The sequence below is a fragment of the Lepisosteus oculatus genome, chromosome 2, assembly GCF_040954835.1.
Source record: "Lepisosteus oculatus isolate fLepOcu1 chromosome 2, fLepOcu1.hap2, whole genome shotgun sequence".
NCBI classification, from domain to species: Eukaryota; Metazoa; Chordata; class Actinopteri; order Semionotiformes; family Lepisosteidae; genus Lepisosteus; species Lepisosteus oculatus.
The window spans coordinates 41,921,580-41,941,534 of NC_090697.1; the positions used below are offsets into that span (position 1 = coordinate 41,921,580).

Below are 19,955 nucleotides of genomic sequence, written 5' to 3' on the forward strand. Positions count from 1 at the left end.
GAGTTTGACTCCTGGTGTGAACAAAACTTCCTCAAGCTAAATGTGTCCAAGACTAAACACATGATAATGGACTTCAGGAAAAACACCCACACTCCCACCCTAACCTACACTGGGGGTGATTCGGTGGAGCTAGTAGAACAATACAAGTACCTGGTGACAGTTCTGGACTCCAGGCTAAATTTGAAAGCCAATACTGACCTGATCCTCAAAAAAGGACAACAGCTTTCTTTTTCTTAAGGAAGCTTAAGTATTTTAAGGTCAATGATTCATTGTTGATTTTATTCTATCGGTCTTTCCTTGAATCTGTTTGAACGTTTACCTTGATATTCTGGTTTGGCAACATGAATCTGAACAGGTTGCCAAACAACAACAAACTGGGCAGTCTTGTGAAAATACATCAGAAGGTCATTGGTGCTGATCTTCCAGCCCTCTCCTCCATCTATCATACACATGTGTTGCATAAAGCAAAATCCATTTGTGATGATCCTTCACACCCCTTGTTTAATAATTTCCAGTTACTCCCTCAGAAAGCACATACCGACTCCCCAAAACCAAAACCAACAGATTTAAGTTCTCATTCATACCTGTAGCCATATCGTTACTTAACACTTGACTTTCTATCCAAATATATATGTGTATTGTTGTTCCTGTTGTGTTTTGTTCTTCTGTCCATCTGTACACCAACACTGCTGTTGTAAAACAATTTGCCCCCTTGGGGATAATAAAGACTCTCTCTCTCTCTCTCTCATCATGCACCTTCATTTCAATTGCTTCCCCATGGCCTCCCAAATGGTTTAGCCAGTAAAGGTGCCCATGTGAGGAACACTATACTCCGGATAGCAACCAGTGATATCTTGTTACTGTCTGAGCTACTGTACATTATTAGGCAAGTGTGATCAGGATTCTCCTGCCAGTGGTTTGAAGCAACTAGAGTATCCTTGGCTAGCTATAGTGACAGTGAGTTTCTGCAGCTTGCCAGGTGCCTGTGATCTTACAGTGTTATTAATAAGAGCTGTACCCATCCTACTGTACCTTTGAAGCTGTAGGTATTTCACTTGCACACTGTCTGCATAAGAGTGCATACGAGTTGGACTGTATGACAAAAATGCAGATCACAGGAAATGTGCTGTACATGGTCTTCATCTCTTTGGCAAAAGCATCAGGTTGGCTGATTTTTACTTTCCTAGTTACATTCTCTCCATCTATGAATAATATCAAACTGGGGTTCAATTTTCTAGTCTTATGACAAAGTATAATTTTCTCTTGGAAGATGTGGTCACTGATGCTGTAAAAATGTTCTGAGATGATAACATTTTGTGTCCTAATGTTTTCTGTAAAATGTGTTATGTTCTTTACAAATGTATTTGCAGGGAGATATGCATTTTCACTACATATTGGGCAGAAATGAAAGTGACACAATATACTTGTATACCTTATTTGTAGAATGGACAGAGGGCATCAGGAAGAAGCAATGCAATACTCCAAGAAGAGTTGACATAAAAATGGTACAAAACTACGATCACACATTAAAAAGATCCATGCATCTGGAAACATCTGCAGTATCACTGAAGAAGTGGATGGTATAAAATGTCAATGGGCCACACATTTTGTAATAACAGATTAAGACTGAATCAAGGAAACACTGGATCAGGAATGGATCCCAAGAAACAACTAATGTCCAATGCAAAGAACACAGAAGATGAAGAAGAAAGATCTGGAACTTAGCTGCAAAATGAAGTGACAGCAGTTCATGCTTAATTTGCAGCTTAATTTGAGTCCTTTCTTTTATTTTATATCCAGTGATCTCACTGATAAGAACCACATTCTTTTACTTCATATACTATCATACAGTATATGATTTTGAAGATGGATTGAAAGCATTTTAGTCAATATTTCAAAATATATTTTCTATAAGTCTTATCATTCTATTAGAATTGTTTATATAGTTTTAGAAATATTTTAAATTAGAAATGAGAAATTGTCTCATAATTATTAAAGCTTCTATTTTACTAACTAATAAAAAACATGTTGCAGTAAATTCTAATAAGAATTAAGAACTACAGTATTAGAAAGACAACCCCACAAATAATTGCTGTATGTAACTGCTGCTGCAGATCTGTAAATCAAATGTTAGACTAGTGTTAATTAACTCTGGCACTCACATTATTATTAAGGCTCCATTAATAGATTTTCACTGGACCTGTAACAAATTCCATTTCTTAAGCAGTCTGTATCACAGCCTTGCAGTCCTATTCAAGATCAGAGCTGCAGAGCAGATTAAGCACTGACATGAAATCCATCACAACACTGCATTGCATTAAAATAGGATAGACTGAATAGTGAGCATGCTGATTGGGGAGATAAAACTGATACACTGCATCTTTTATGTCCTTAAAAGCCTTATCCTTAAAATGATAAAGATACAGTGCAACACATTATTGATGTTCTATGTACTGTATAGTATTTTAAAATCTGAATAAACTCAGTGAAAACAAAACAAAAAAAAGAGTTAGAATGACTGTTCCTTATTTTTTACATAACATATTCAATATAAAGTACAAATTATGAAATTTGTTAAGTGCATTTATTTTTGTAACATGAAAGAAGAGGGTGTTCCTTTTGCTGTCAAGAAATCAGCACCTGTTTAAAATAGAAAGGTGTAAATATTTATTATAGCACCTGTTTAAAATAAAAAGGTATAAATACAGTATAATATAAAATAATACAATCATACTGTATATTTAAAAGCTATTTTAGCGTGACATTTTAAAATACATTGCTATAGCTATTTGTTTTAATTTTTAAACAATTATATTTGTGAAGTGTATGAATCGGAATATTCTTTCCACAAAAACTACATTTTGTTTCACTGACTGAAAATGGTGCAGAAATTGTTCACATCTGCATCAGCATTTCTGCTTGTAAAATAAACTAAATCTTTTGTGGAAGTCTTCGAAGACCCACTGTCTCTTCAAACTATTTTTCTAGAGATAGAAATGAATGTAGTTGAAAAGTCAATATATTAATTTTCATATATCACATAACAAATAATCTAATAACGGTGAGATCTGTTATTTGAAAAAAAGATTAATTACTTCAAAAGTATCACAAAGTATCATATACATTATTTATGAAAAAAATAATGATAATAATTAAAAGTGCGGCTGGGGCTTTATACTTCTGTCTACGATATATTACATTTTAAAGACAAATATTGGGCTCTAACTAAGTCTGGCAAAATTACTAAGTAGTACAAGAAAATTTCACTTCCCCTTCCCCAAAGCATCAGGTTGAAGTATAAATTCTGTACTGTACATGCATCATATTTTCTAATTCTCAAATCACAAGGGACTAAAGTAAAATGTACTTTTTAAACAAATTAGTTTAGAACAACAAACCAAGTTTGTTTTCAAATAGTTGACCCTGTTAAAAATATTCAGATCAATATTTTAATGTGATTAAATAAAGCACCGTGGGGGTATTAACTCAAACATTCCCCATTTTCTGTATTTGTATTTTACGGTTTAACTCACAGAATTTGATAAGATGAAGGGGCTACTGCTCTATAATATATAAAACATGAAAAAAATGAAGAAAGGAAAGGTAAGAATAAAATATATGTAAAGCAGAATAAAACACATGAGGATCCGGAGTACAGGTGTACTCTTACAGTGATTACAAAGATGTACAGGTATCAAAGAGACGGGATTACTAAAATAGTAATTCAAGATAACTTTAGATATCTTTACTCTCAGGCTTATTGCAAAATCTCAGAATAGTGCTAGACATTCCAGTTAATCACAAGTAAATCATACAAGGTGACTTTGTTCATCTAAGTTTAAGAAATAAAATAATCATGTACTGTATAGGCAACTTCAAATACAAAGGAATCTGACATAAAAAAAAACAAAAAAACAAAACATAAGCCTATAAAAGTGAAATGAAAAGGAAAACACATATATGTTGAAAAACATGGCTTCAAAGGAAGTGTTAGAAAGAAACAGATGCCTGTCTTTACCTTTGGAATTACCGGTGAGGCTGTCACAGTTTCAGAGAGACGTGGGTATGTGTATGAGCTGTATGATTGACCTTGTTGTGTTGATTTGAAAGCGCTAACTCCATATGGCAAGTTTGGTTCCTGGAGTCCAGAGCCTGATCTGGATCGCTGTCTTATGGCTGGTTGCGGACTGGTCTGGGTGACGTAGGATGACTTTGGTCGCTTTTCGTAATCTTCTCTTGGGGTTCTATACCCCCAGTCACTATCTGAGTAGTCAATTCGTTCACTGTGTATTGAGGACCTCGAGGGTGTGCCTTGAGGTTGCTCCCTGTACTCATGTGCAGAACTCCCAGAAGAAACCCTGTAGTAGTCCCTGCTGGGCCCAGCACTTTCCCCGGACCTGACCTTGGTCTCCAAGTAGGTGTGATAATCTGGAGGCATCTTGGAGAAATCTGATTTCTGCGGCATCGCATCAGGATAGAAAGGGTCCACTCCTCTTGTTCTAGCAGTGTGCCCGTTTTGCTTTGCTGTTCGGTAATGTTTCCCCCATTCCCCTTCAAAGCTACCCTTGTCTTTATAGGTCTCCCCAGGAAAGTCTTTCCAGCTGTCCAGGTCACAGGAGTACCTGGAGTAGTGATGGCTGAAGCCGTTCTCCTCCGGCTGCTGTGAAGTGTGGTTGGAGTTTGGCTTGTGTGAGGCAGGAGGGCTTTCTTTTCGTAAAGAGTTTGAGCGTGTGACTGAAATGCTGTCAAACTCTTCCAGCAAGCCATTGATGGAGGAATCCTTCTGAGTTCTGTTTCCTCTTACAATGGTCTGTAAAAAATAAATAGAGATGTTTCAATTTCTAAGAAATAATATTTTGATTGTACTAAGAAATTTACCTCTGCTGTGCCATTAGTTATTTTTTTTTAGTCAAAAAGTAACTCATGTCTATTTTTTGTTGTTTCAATCATTCATTTATTAAATTATCTTTAAATATAATCTATACCATACCATTTACTCAATGTGCAGTGCTTTGGGAAGGAAAGTAGATGTAAGAGACATGATTACTGATGAGTATGTTTTAGATGCATAACGAGAGTAATGTGTACCTGCATGAACAGTCACAAGGGTTTAAAGGTATTGGCTGACAGAGGGAATTTTGGCACATTGTTCATGTAGACCTTTTTCAACTGGTGATATTAGTGGACATCTGTGTAGAAGCCTGTGAGCTGTGGAATTAATATTGTTTGCCTTTGAAGGTGGATTGTCCAGAAAATGTATTCCACAGATTTTTGTAAGGTAACACAGCATATATACAGTGTGTATATATATATTATGCATAGAATGGTTTCACAAGGTAAAATAATATTCAGGAGAATCTTGGGTTAAACCAAATACTATCATTACGACTGCAAGCTGTACTCATAACAAAAAATGTAGTCTTTACATAGCAAACAATTCCTTTTGAATCGTGCACATATGTAACACATGCATTTTAAAATTAAAGTTTCATACATTTTCAACCAAAATAGGAACTATAAGAATAGAACATACTGTAAAATACAACCATGTGCTTGGTAGGATTAAAAAGGTGTCATGGAAATCTGTCACATTCTGTTTATTTTCATTTTTAAGAGTTCAGTTAACCATTACTTGTTCCTATTTGTTTTTTAGCCCATTTGAGAGGCATAACATAAAGCATGTTTGGTGCTTCTGAAATTTTAGTGGGCAAACCTGTGCATAAAAACGGCACTGTAGGAATGTACTTTAAAAACTCCTGCCCAAAGTCTTGCATATAGAAAATACCCAGGATTCCCCCAGCCCAAGATGAGACAGAGTAGCCTGTTTTACTGGGGACAGGAGAGTATGATAATTCACTCTGTCATTTTACTTCGTCAGTCCAAAAGAAAATGAAATATAATTGTTGCATAAATCGCAAGGTATCATACACATCATTATGGGGCTAAATGGTAAAAAATAACAAGTTGAGTTTGTACGTGCAAATGCTCACTGAACATGTTTTTTTGGTGTGAATATCAATGAATGTGGAAAGGATGCTTTAGAAAATAAAACAAAGGTTCTATTATTTTCGTAATGCAGTCTGCTGTGATGTTTTTTATTATACAACCTAGGATTTAATTATGTTATTGGCTGCCTGTCACTCCATGATGAATGTTGTCTTTAGAGTGCGAATCTTTTTTCACCTAACAGGCAATATATCTGGGCTTCGTAACTGAAGTGAATCACATACTGTAGATAAAGAATTATAAGAGTGAAGCCCAGCTTCAGTTTTTGAAAAGAAGAAAATGCACAGCAATTGCTGATTGGAATACATTAATACACTTGACATTTACAGTATTACACTTAAACAGAACTACATTCAATTTGCTGAAAACAAAAAACCACATTGCTCATGCCTCCCACCCTATGTTAAAAGGATTGATGTGAACAGTATGAGTCACTGGGGCTTTTTGGTGCAAAAGGGAACACTGCATTAAAGAAACTCCACTGATGGTATCGACACACAGTCAAAAAAAAAAAAAGTGAAATGCAGCATGGTTATTTAAAATAAACATTTTTCAGTGCATTTCTAACCCTTTTTGTGTCAACAACAAATACTGGCTGTGGTAAACACATACATTCCAGGCAAACCCAGACTCCTAATTAGTTTTCATTCAAAAAGTAAAGCATGTTGGACATACTGGAGCCCGTACAGAATATGTCATGGAAGCTAGATAAACGTACCGTCTAATTTACAAATGAAAAAAAAAACATTTATGAACGTTAATCACAAACACAAATTCATAACATCACAAAATCGGTCAGTGTTTTCATAATAATAAAAACAATGTTCGAATAGGTATTGACAAAGACAGGAAGTGGTCTGTTGAATATGTCCCATAACAAAAAAAGGTTGCTAAAACACGTGTTCTTAAGCAATTATTTGAATTTATAACAGAAATGAAGTAAATATGTTAAATCCTTTTATTTTATTACATTACAAATACACATGCAGTGTTGACAATTCACTCTTGATTTCGAATGTTGTTGGCACACAGATATAGAATCACCAATGTCTGCCGACTGCTACAGGCTGACCTAGGAGGGGATATGTGGAGCACAAACCACTTACCTGTAGCAGTAAGGTTATCCGCAGCACTAATATTTTATTCCATTGACTTGTTCCAATGAACTGTAGGTTACGGTGCAGGCATTAGTCAAGGCAGCAGTATCATGTGCAGTGCAAGGTGAAACTGCAGAAATAGTTAAGAGTTCAGGAGAATATATCAATTTCCCTGTTTCTCCCAAGCTGCAACAGCAAAACAAGGTGTATTTGTTTTAGATGTTTGGGTTTCCTGGAGTTCTGGGAGGCATTGCACGAGCCATCTACAAGCACCAACACAAAATGGGCACTTTTACAAGAAGCACAAATAGGAGTTTCATACAAAACAGAATAGATTACTTTTTATTTTTTTTTAGGAAGCAATAATTCTCATCTTTTTTTTTAAAATGACTCTTTAGGTAGTGTAGAATTTAAAGGCCAATGATAAAGTTTGCACACATTATAACTGAGCCCAGAAAAGTAGGGATACACCACAGCACAAAAAGAAATGAAAATACAGCATTAAGTTTGTTACATAATTGTGGTGTTTTAAGTTATATCTAGGCCCCAGTACTCCAATCCACTAATATTCTGTTTAATTTGTGACAAAGGGAATAAATTAACAGAATTAATAATCTTCACAAAGTTTTCTTTCTTCATTATTTCTAAGTACCTATATAAATACTGATCTTGTAAAGAAAGGCCCAAAAGGACATTCTCAGACACTTGAAGCCTTTTTAACCTTATTTATAAACAGGTGACAATGAAAGTGAGTAAGACTTGAGAATTTCTTCTGCCTCATTAGAAAGTATTCTGAGCACTTGTGTTCTCTTCTTAGAAAATTAAACACTGAAACATGAAATATGCAGAGAGCGAATTACAGTAATAATAATCCATTGAGAGAAACGCTGCATGTACATTCCCAAACATCTTTAATCAAAATTGATTTATTTTTATTTTTTATTTAAATATTTATTTTTATTTCTAAATTATATTTCTCAATAACCATTGCACATTTGTTTTTTCTTAAGTAACCGTTGGGTGTCTTTGGAGTTCAAGTCTAAGTTCCTAAAAGAAACACAAAGCACTGATGAATAAACACAGCCCAAATCTATGGCATTTATACCAAACCAATGCACCAAAAGTGAACAGTCAGACAGACTTTAACAGACATGACAATCATCTTACTAAAATACAAGGCAAATAGTGTCAATGCATTTGATTAAAATACTGACCCTCAAGATTTAAAGATATAGGAAAGCATTTTGGAATGTTCAATTACATTACGTAATAAATTACATACAATACAATATTTTCTTTCCCTGTCTGACCTTGATTAAATCTGCATAAGACTAATGCATACTATACTACAGCATACTATATGTACTGTACTAAGTGTACATATAAATAGGTGTAAACAGAACATTTGTTCAGCTATATTGATGTACTGTACTGAGAAAACAGTGACTCCTTGGTTATACAGATGCAGCCATTCAAAGTGCGCGGTACAGACACCGCAGTACAGATACCGCAGGTATGATGACACGCGATACCGCAGTGCGTGACTGGTTGACCGACAGGGACACTCGTGGTCCGTTGGTCTGTCGTAGAAAGACTTACAGTAAACGTCTTTACTGTGCCCGTTGTAGATATTGAATTTTACCACTGAAGGGAAATCTTAGTAGCTGAGCATAAAAAGAATAGGAGCATACTGTAACGCGTGTGAAGGCCATAAACGATATTAATTTTGGAACGTAAACATACAGTATATAGCTGGTCTTGGTACTTTAAAGAAAAAAATACACACCAGTATTCCATTTCTCCCTAAACATTGTAAGCTTCGAAGTCTTTAACTAACGTGATACCGGAGTCAACAAGCATACTTTTAGAATTTGATTAAAAGGGAATATAATATGGAATCGCGTATCTCAAGAAATTAATAACGATATGATTATATCCGTGTACTGCGGTAGGGCTGTATATAATATGGAATCGCATATCTAAAGAATTTAATAATGGTATGATTATATCCGTGTACTGCGGCAGGGCTGTGTAGGGCTGTTTCGCCTACCTGTTCACGCGAGCTGTCTTGTAGCCTACTGGTCTAGGTGCGTGACTACCAACTGGCAGGTTGTGTGCTCGAATCCAGCTGGTGCTGGACTTTTCATTTTTATTTTGTAGCGGTGAGGCTTAATAATAAGGCAGAATTAAGTGTTTCTGAGCTTCCCAAATGAGGCCCCATTTCTCTGTTCATCTCTGTGGTGCAGCCACAGAGAAACTATTCATGCAAGATGTTTTCTTTTGATAAGGACAGCTCCCAAAGGGGGATGCACTTAGCTAAGCCTGGCTATCATGATCAATGGTCATCCATTGGCGCCTATCTGTCTAGGGAGTGCCAGTTGGACATCTGGACTGCATTACTAAGTGTCAGGACTAAGTGACTCATATCTCACCTTGATCAACCAATCAGGGACTGGTAGGGCCGAGTAACCCACGTGGGACTCTGATGCCCATGGAACTTTCAGCCAATCAATGAGCTGAAGTTCCTCCAGGTAAAAACAGGCAACACAGAGAGCCTGTGAGATTCAGATTCAGATTCAGATTCAACAATTCTAAAGGGAATTCAAAGGAGAATTCCAGGGCAGGACGGCCCAGGAGCAGAAGGCTCCCAAGGGCAGGACATTCTCGCAGCGCGCCTCCTGACCATCCTGAGACTCAGCCCGGACAACCACGGAACGGCCAGTGTGTCCGAGTGCCAGAACTTTCCTTTGTTCTAAGAGTCTAGAGTGGAGGTTGCCAGAGAGTAACCAGCAGCAGGCCTCGTGAACAGGACGGAACTGTGGACAGCTGAATTACTATTCAGAACTAGCTCTTCATCAGGAACGAACCGGTCCTCTTCCTGACTTGCTGGGACCCACAGTCATCTTTTCTCCTGTGCACAAACTTTGCTAGTTAAAGCCAACAATGAGCATCAGCAGCGCACCGTCGCAAGCCGCACAGCACAGCCTGGCACGGAGCCAGAGAGCGCGGATTGGACAGCAACAGCCTGCAACTGTTTCTTTGTGCCCGCAGGAAGATCTGAATCCCCAGAGATTGGATGAGTATTCAACTTCAATGCATTACAGCTCGAGAATTTAATTGTTATCCCAACCAGTTGATATCAATTTAATTCCTAAGAGTTATGTACTTGTTTGAGTATCTAATGTAGAAGTTGTAACCAAGTTCACTTTACGAAACGGTCTTAATGAATGATATACTGAACGTATGTCCTCTTGATATATGTAACTCTTTGTAACTGATTGAATATATATCTTTTGTATTCTGATAACCCTCTCGATAAGATCTGTTAGGTTTATATGCATATTCTATGTATTAATAAATGTATCCTCGTGTATTAGTACCTGTGTGTGTGCGTTGTTTGAGTTATATCGCATGGTTGGATTCTAAAGCCATCAAAAGAATCAACTTTGTGATTTACTGCTACAATTAATAATTGTCTCGGTAAATGCCCAAACCCTACAGAACTGGTGCCTTCAGAGAGCCACTATGATTACATATTTGGCGTCCCTGAACCGGTTTTACCTACAATTTATTTATTTTTTAATCGCGTAACATAAACATATTACCGTATGCAAACTGTACTGTATACAGTATGTATATGTATATTTAATGTCTTAACTGTGCCCGTTTAATTGAATTAAAAAAAAAAATATTTAACACGAACATTAAGCTGTTTACATCTTCCGCCTGAGAACAGTCACCCGTTGCTACCCAACGCAGAATGGTGATTGGCTGACACTATCTGACACCCCTCTGATTGGAGAAAAAAGACGTGCTGGTGTGCTATACACACTACAAGGAAGAGGATTTCTTTCTATTCAAAACGTGTATTTTAAAAGTTTAAGAAGTAAAAACCTTACAGCGTACACAGATTTCTAAACTGATCAAGATCGTTATCTTTGTCTTATGCATAATAATGTTCACCGCTCTGTCCAGCAAATTAATAATAAACTTTATTTTATATAGCGTTTTAAACGAATAAGTAATTAGATTGCTCATAACCTAATCACTTGCTTTTTCTTTTTATTTAGGCTCAGATTTCAACTATAGATCGTATTATTAATAACCATAATAACAACCAACCAACAAAAACAACCATATAAACATAATGGTGGTGCTGGACCTTCCAGTTTTATTTATTTATTTTTTAATCGTGTAACATAAACATATTACCGTATGCAAACTGTACTGTATACAATATGTATATGTATATTTAATGTCTTAACTGTGCCCGTTTAAGTATTGAATATTCATATCTAATTTTACCACTGAAGGGAAATCTTAACATAAACATACAGTATATGGTTGGTCTCGGTACTTTAAAGAAAAAAATACACACCGGTATTCCATTTCTCCCTAAACATTGTAAGCTTCGAAGTCTTTAACTAACGTGATACCGGAGTCAACAAGCATACTTTTAGAATTTGATTAAAAGGGAATATAATATGGAATCGCGTATCTCAAGAAATTAATAACGATATAATTATATTCATGTTGCAAAAGAACTGCAACGGACATAAAAACTCCCTTGCATGGTTTCATTACGACCAGAATCGGTCTTGAGATATTTTTAACTTGATTTACAGTATTTGAGAGGTATGTCTTAACACCGATACTACAGTGCTTAAGTACTGCTCACGTATATGTTTCTAGGTTTATATTATGCATTTCATACGGTCAAATTACTTTTGAGCAATAAGAAGGGAGAAACGGTATGCGTTTTACTTTCGTTTTGTGCTGGGACCCGTGGATTGATTAGAGATATCAAGTACATACAAGTCATTTTTTAAATGTTGTAGTTCGTCTTGAAAAAATGTTACGAGTACATCATCTATCAACAATTACACAGGTTCTGTTTCCATATTGCGGATTTTGGTTATGTAATATTATTTTCTAGATTTCACATTGTGAATATGATGGGATGTCTGATGGGATGTTTCTAAAAATCCATCCTCTGTAAAACGTCTTCTCTAGTTGTCCTGCATATGTATTCGCTAATGAAGCTGTGTGTTCTGAGCCTAGATCTCTACATTTCTGTATGAACCAGCTTAGAGGGCTAAAGGCAGCTTGTGTTTAAATTGAGTGTAAGGCAATTTATGCTTCTAAAGTCATGGTCAGCATTTATCTTTGTACTGTGCTGTAAACTTGTTCTGTGCCAAGTCACATTATTTTATAGCGTTTTTAAAGCGTTATCAAATACGGTGTTACTGTAGTTTACTGAGTCCCATGTCACATGGTCTGTGATTGAAACCTGTAAAACCGGTTTAATTCGTCACAGCCAGCACTCTTCAGGTGTGAGGGTCTTCTGCTCAGAATGAAACGCTAAAATGTTTGTGTATATTCTAATGGTAGTGGGGGCGGGGTGTGTGAGAACAGGTTTGGTTGAAACATTTTCTCTGAAAGCATTTTCTTCGCAGTTTAACCGATCTTGTTACAGCATGTTACAGTTTACTATTATTAACCATATTAATTTTAAGTGCTTAATGTAAAATCTTGTAAAAATATATTTTCATTGTTCAAATATACATTAAGTCTGACTATCATATAATAAGTTAAATACAAAACTAAAGAAAAAATAGGGTTAAATATAATTCAAAATATTTTGCTAACAATATTAACTGTTTATGAATAATAAAATGTATTAACTAAGGAGTAGGATGGCACAGTTGTTAGTATGTTTTTTGTTTTGTTTCTTTTTCATAAATACAACAGTAGTACCTGATGTCTCAGTGGCTTTCAAAATTAAATTATGCATGCAAACCTGTGAACTAGAAAGATAACTAAGATATCCATCCATTATATTCCATAATATCCATGAAATATATGGCGCTGAAATACAGTATGTGTGAAGCATAAAAGACACCAAGGGATTGGGTGAGCTCCCATCACAAAAAAAAACTGCGAACCTGCACTACAGCGACCATAGTACAGTATGGAGACCAAGGCGTTATACGGGAAGAGACGGGGTGCTTCTGCCGCCCCAGCTTCCAAAGAGCGAAGGGTAAGCAAATACAGCAGACTTCATCTGAAATACGCGATTACAGCACATATTACAAGGTATTATTGCCGTTTTGAATTTTAAATTCAATTATAATTATTTCTTCGTAGCCTGTTCTTCAAGAAAACACCGCACGGGCGAAACGATCTACCACCAGGACAGTAAAAAAGAAAGCGGTAAGACGGAAAAAAAGAAAAGTTTATTTTGACTTCTGTTCTGCGACTGATGAATACTACTGTGTGACTTTATTTCTTACATGAATTATATTATTTTGCCACAGGCCGTGGGTCTCTGCTCTCGGCCACTGGCCAGGGTGCCAACCTGTAGAAGCAGCACCTGTATGGAGACATTTTGGCAGCAGCGGGAGCATTACGATGCATTACTGGGGAGGATTGGGACGCTAGAGTTCCAGCAGTCAAACAGTTGAGCAGCTGTCTCCCGAAAAGTGCCTCTCCCCGCCGTGCAGGCTGTAATGCCTGGCGGAAGCTCTGCCCCCCGCAGAGCACACACCGCCTCAGGACACTCCATCCCGGCCTCTCAGTTCACCACCGCGCAGGAATCTGTTGATGCTGTCCCCGCCGGCTATCTCCCCCCAGGAAGCACAGCGGAATTCACAGATGCCAGTGGGACGAATAATTCTCCCAGATGTCCAACTGCTACCCATCACCCAGGAGATGGAGGGAGGGTTGTACTTGCAGTGCATCGGCATAGACGGGAAAGCAAGAGCCGACCGCTACGCCGCCCTCGTGTTTCGAAATCTTGTGACTTTTGAAATTTACTGGGGGTGGACCACGTCTGTAAATTTCGATGGGTCCAGAGGCAAAAGTGCCTTGCCTTGCAATCTCCGGGAAACCATTAGTACGATGGTGAATCGGAGATTCTCAACCCTTGCTGCGTACGACTGGAAAAGTATTCGTGATCGGATCAACGAAATGCTTCGTAGGAGGAGGCGGTCTTTTCCTCTTGTCTAACAGTCTGTCCACAAACAAAACATTCCTGTTAGACAAGAGGAATTGAAAAAAAAACAATGTTGTCAATGAAAACCGGTGTGTGTGTCTCTCCCTGCTGGATGTCCCACTCACAAACTGCTGAATGAATAAAATAATTTTATTGAAAACGAGTTTGCGATTGTCTGGTCTTTAAATTCTGGAGATACGCGATTCCATATTATATTCCCTTTTAATCAAATTCTAAAAGTATGCTTGTTGACTCCGGTATCGCGTTAGTTAAAGACTTCGATGCTTAAAATGTTTAGGGAGAAATGGAATACTGGTGTGTATGTTTTCTTTAAAGTACAGAGACCAGCCATATACTGTATGTTTAAGTTCCAAAATTAATATCGTTTATGGGCTTCACACGCGTTGCAGTATGCTCAGGCACTAAGTAAAAGGAGATGCTTCGTATTGCTTGACTAATTTTAAAAACTAAGTTATAAATATAAAAATTGCAGGCGCTGCTCTGATGCGTCGGCTCCTACACAGTGCCTGTCTGCCGTAAGCGTTACAATATACATACAGTACCCAACACTGCTTGTACCCATCTGTCATGCAAATAAAACACCTTGAATTGAATTGAATTGAGGGGAGAAGGGGGGGATACTAAAGCCAATACTGGCTCAATGGGCTTTGACGTGCTAATGCGTTGGTTTAACGGTCCGGGTGTGGCAGGCTTCCAATGTCAACTCGACTCGATTAGAAGACAATGAACGTTTTTTAGCCCTAAATGAATTAATAGCAAACATGGTTTACATAAAATACATTTTTCCAAGAAAGTTTATAATAATACGATCTATAGTTGAAATCTGAGCCTACTTTAAAAATAAAGGAAAAGCATTTTCAGAGAGCAATCACGCTGTGTTTATGTAGAAAAAGTGATTAGGTTTATGAGCAATCTAATTACCTATTCGCTTAAAACACTATATAAAATAAAGTTTATTTAGAGATGAATGATCAGTGTCGCAGTTTAAATAATGTGAGTCAGGAAACTAACACAGCGCCACCGGATTTAATAACGCAATAAAAACACTATAAAATAATGTGACACAGTACAGCACAGTACAACAATACTGACCATGACTTTAGAAGCATAAATTACCTTACACTCAATTTAAACACAAGCTGTCTTTCTGTATGAACCTCTAAGCTGGTTCATACAGAAAATGTAGAAATGCATTAGCCTGATCATGATTAAAAAACACATAATTAAACACGCGTTTGCGATTTAAATCAGAACACGATTTAAATCAATATAAATGTTTATATTGTAATGCATACTGTCCAGCCTCCATTTCTCTATAAAAATTTACTGTTGCACACACACACACAATAGAAGTTATTAAATTCTTTAGATACGCGATTCCATATTATATTCCCTTTTAATCAAATTCTAAAAGTATGCTTGTTGACTCCGGTATCACGTTAGTTAAAGACTTCGAAGCTTACAATGTTTAGGGAGAAATGGAATACCGGTGTGTATTTTTCCTTGTGATATTTTAAGCTCTAGTTGAATGATAGGTGTCGCATTTTAAATCATTTTCGTAGTTAGAAATTATGAAACGCCCTGTTAAAAGCAAGGAAGTTTTTATGCCCCGTTGAAGTAAAACAAAATGCCTGACAAAGTATGGCTTGGACAGATTCCAAGTGCTTGTACAAATGTGCTAAAGAAATTATACTTTGAGTATACAGCTTGTCCAAAGTCATCCATTATTAATACTATTAGTAATATCTTCAGTAAAGGCTTTGATGCATAAATATTTCTGATAAAGGTAGGTTGTGTACTTTTGTCCAACTGAGCAATCTTGCTTTCATAAAATATACCAACATTTTAATGACTGATGATTAACATGCTGTAATACACAGTTCAAAATTAAAGGCTCAAATGCTGTACATGAGAGGTTCAGCTCCCCCTGGCGGTTTTACAAGGCGACGCCGGATAGTTAGTCACATGACACACGTGAAATGCGTGATACCGCGTGATACTGTGACACGCCCACCGGGGTATGCCGCGAAATACCTCACCCATTTTGAATGGCTGCATCTGTATACGATTCTGTTATTATAAAATTAAAGATATTTTATATTATCCTAAAATATTGTGTTGCTCAAAATATTTTAAACTGACAGACTTATTCCTGATTGTTAAGCTTCTTCCATACTTAAGTTATATAGGGAAGATCTAATCTCCACAAGGAGGAGTTCACTCTAAGTGATTCTATTCAAATCATTAAAAGTAAAAGAAAATATCTACATTTTATAAAGTTAAATTCTACAATTGCTTGACATTGTATACAACATTGGGGCCAGATTAATTGCTGTATATTATTTCTTTCTTGTGTGTTTTTTATACAACCTGCATTAGTACAGTGTATGTACAATTTCTCTGCTTTATATACCCTCTGATCAATTTTAGTGACTTAGGTCAACAGACTGTACTAAGTTTAAAATATACTAACAAAATCAATACTTGAAAAACAACACAGAGAAAATGAAAAAAATCACAGAAGGTTAATTGTGTACCAAATCACTGTCAAGCATAGGAATCAATGCATCCTAAAATCTTCACATCAATTTGAATTAGGGCCTAATATTTTGAAAGTGCCAGCTACCATTTCCTTTTTTATTGCTTTTTGAGCAGGTTTTCTATGTTGTTCGTAGTCCCAATGACAGCAGCCATATTTCATGATGCTGTGTCAGTGGTCTGTCCTTTGGTGATAAGCCATAATAGATCTGCCTGTGAGAGCATCTGTCTCCTCAAGGTAGCAAAAAAAGGAAAGAAAAACGATGGTTGTTCACAGATACTGGCTTAACCTTGGTAATAATGAAATGGGCAATTAACAGCATTGCCCTTCTCATGACTCGCATTCATGTTTCTTAAAGCAAAGTGCACTGAGCTGCAGTCTATAATAATGTAGCACACATTGCTAAATCCAATTCACGAACAAATACTTTTTCTCAGTAGGGCATAATACGCTTGAAATTCAGCCCAGTTCTAAAAGCCATTCCTCCATAACAGCAAAGAGCAGCAGAGACAGGAAATACAATCTATTCAATTGCACTGCTGATGCATGAAAACTCTAAGAATAAGAACCAAAATGGCAGCTCTTGATAAATTAGCATCATAAGAAAAATGAATTATTAGATCCAAAATAGATCACAATAGAATTAAACATATTTTCTAAATAATTCTCAAGTTTTTTAAGGAGTGTACTCAGGTTGTATTTTTTTGTAATGAACCACCATTACAGCACCACCGATTAGTGTGCGTTTACTACAGAACCCAATGCTACAGAATATTGTATCATATTCCATACGATCAGGCTTATTATATATAGAATTTTTGCATTTTCATAATTAAGCCTGATGTATAGAAGTATATTGGGATCATATTTTAGTGCAACAAAATTACTACAGTATAGTACAGTTTATGCAACTACAAAAGAACTAAACTGTAGTAAAATAAATTCAAAATTAATCATCAGATTGTAACTTTCAAATTCAAAGTTACTGTACTAGTGATTTTCATGAAAGGTTTTATACTGTATATAAAGTCACTTGCCAAGTAATGTAATAAAACAGCATTATTAGAGGACAAGAAAGGTTAAACACTCAAAGGATTTAACAAATGCAGGAGTTCTTTACAAAATCCCATAAACATATAGTTAATATACCGCAAAGTGACTGAAGTTATATCTGTTACAGTATGTGTGTGTGTTTTGGCAGGGCACAGGTCTTAGCTAGGCAAGATAAAATGGCAAATGGACTGGACATGTACACTGTTGAATGAAGATGTGCTTTATAGGATTAAAGCTTAATTTGACTGACATCCCCTGACCAAAAGCAATTCCAGCTTATTTTTGTTTAATCAAGTTTCAAGAAAATAGGAGATGTCATGACAAAGTCATAGCAGTTTACTGTAGATGTCAGCATGATAGACTAAAAATGTGAATTTTGAGAGTTCATATTCCAGTCTCTGTCACAGATTAAACTTTAAAAGAAAGGTTACCTGGGGAGGGGAAATAAAAGTAGAATTAAAGAAGTGTAGTGACATACGGTAGCTCAGTATTGTGCTCAATAGAAACTTAGTAGCCGATGAAGAAGGTGACCAGCTTTCATTTTTAGATTATTTTAACCTATATAAAATCAGATTGGGTTATGGTTCCCGAGGTATGGATGTCTATATAAAAATAAAAGGCTAATTATGCAGAACCATTACATAATTGCAACTGTTTCCTTTAACCACTGTTTCCCTTGCTTGGCCATTTTATTATTCCCACTGCTACTAGATGTCACCGTATCTCCAAACCATCAACTGTATTTGTATTGTTTTCAGGGTTCACACTAATCTAGGAGATCAGGATTCATAAAACTATTATTAGTATACTGTATATATACAGTACATAACATTAAATATATGGAACAATATTAAAGATGAGCTACAGTATGTCATAATAGTGTTTGGTCCGTGCAACCCTGATTATCAGTTATGTAATGATAGGGAACAACAGATTATAATCCCTGTTCCTCAGTAAATTCTTTGGGTATATGCAAAATTTGCACCTGGAATATGTGACTGGAGAGCAGACATATATTGTAAATAACACCTACCAATGGAAAATCAGGACAAGGTTTGCCATAGGCCTAAGTAGACATTTCAAGCTGGAGTCTTGCATAAAATATCCATTAAAATGATGTGGTTAGAATAGAATCAACAACTACAATTATAGTGGTAAAGTGATACAAGGGTACCTATAAACCTCTTCTCCTCATATCTCGCAGGTGATAAAAGTAATAAGCATTCCTTGACAATGTTAATCTAGTGTATACTGTATCTATGCATTACAATCAATTTTTTAGCAAACTAAGGGCAAATTAATGAGGTCCTTTAGTGCCACTATTTCTCAAAAATTCTGTACACAATTTACAGGCTTCACAATATCATGTCCCCAGTTCATTTGGTACTACTGCCAGCCTTCCTCTCTTTAAATGATAGTGTTCTGGTTTGAGCTTCAAATGAGTTAAGCACTTGCTTATTCTGCTTTACAAAGCACATATTAATCCATCAAATGTTCTAACTGCTGCATAAAAATGTCTAGAATGTATTTTCACAATGCCTGTTAAGCCTTCAATATTATCAGAACATTCGGAAGGGTGTTTTCTTCATTATCCAACCTTAGGATAACAGTACCTAAGCATGCCCTGTTCTGGCATATTCATTCCTTCAGTGATTTAAGAAGATCAGAAAAAGACTATAAGCATATTACACCACCACCTATGTTAATTTACTCTCTCTGTACTGTAACTGCTTGCGCTACCTGAAAACTAGCTGCAGACAAACCCTTGCATTCTACATGTGAAAATTCAGAAAGTAAATCCATTGCAAGCATTGTCATGCTTACAAAACATCACTGAGGATACTCAATGTTACTGTTAAAAGCAAAGCACAATTCATAACCAATTGTTTGAAAAAATGCATCTGCATATTTTTATTTATAACTATTCCTGTAATGTAACCCTTCACTTCAAAAGCAGCAAATTCACAGCAGGCAATTTCTGTACTACAGTTTAAGTGCAGACATTCATCTTAATCCAAATGGCAACAAAGAAGTGCTTTCCTTCAGCATAACATATTGTTTCTGAATGCTGCTCAAATATGCCTGAAATGCCTTTGTACAGAAGGATAGCTTTTGCTGCAAAAGACATACTGTATATTGTATACAATTGACACAAGGCATCAGTCCAGAAGAGACAGCTGAAATATACACTTGTACTGTGAACAAAAAAGAAAACAGATTGCAAATCACATGACTACTTTTTTTA

General features: G+C 36.3%; 1 protein-coding gene across 3 annotated transcripts in view; it reads right to left on the reverse strand.

Annotated features, from left to right (window-relative positions):
- pak5 (p21 protein (Cdc42/Rac)-activated kinase 5) overlaps window positions 1-19,955 on the reverse strand; it is a 130,748-nt gene that overhangs the window by 34,886 nt on the left and 75,907 nt on the right. For all 3 annotated transcript variants that reach the window (XM_015351350.2, XM_069178670.1, XM_069178669.1), the window contains one exon: window positions 4,019-4,810. In XM_015351350.2, the coding sequence (XP_015206836.2) occupies window positions 4,019-4,810 (792 nt within the window). The remainder of the gene's footprint in view (window positions 1-4,018; window positions 4,811-19,955) is intronic.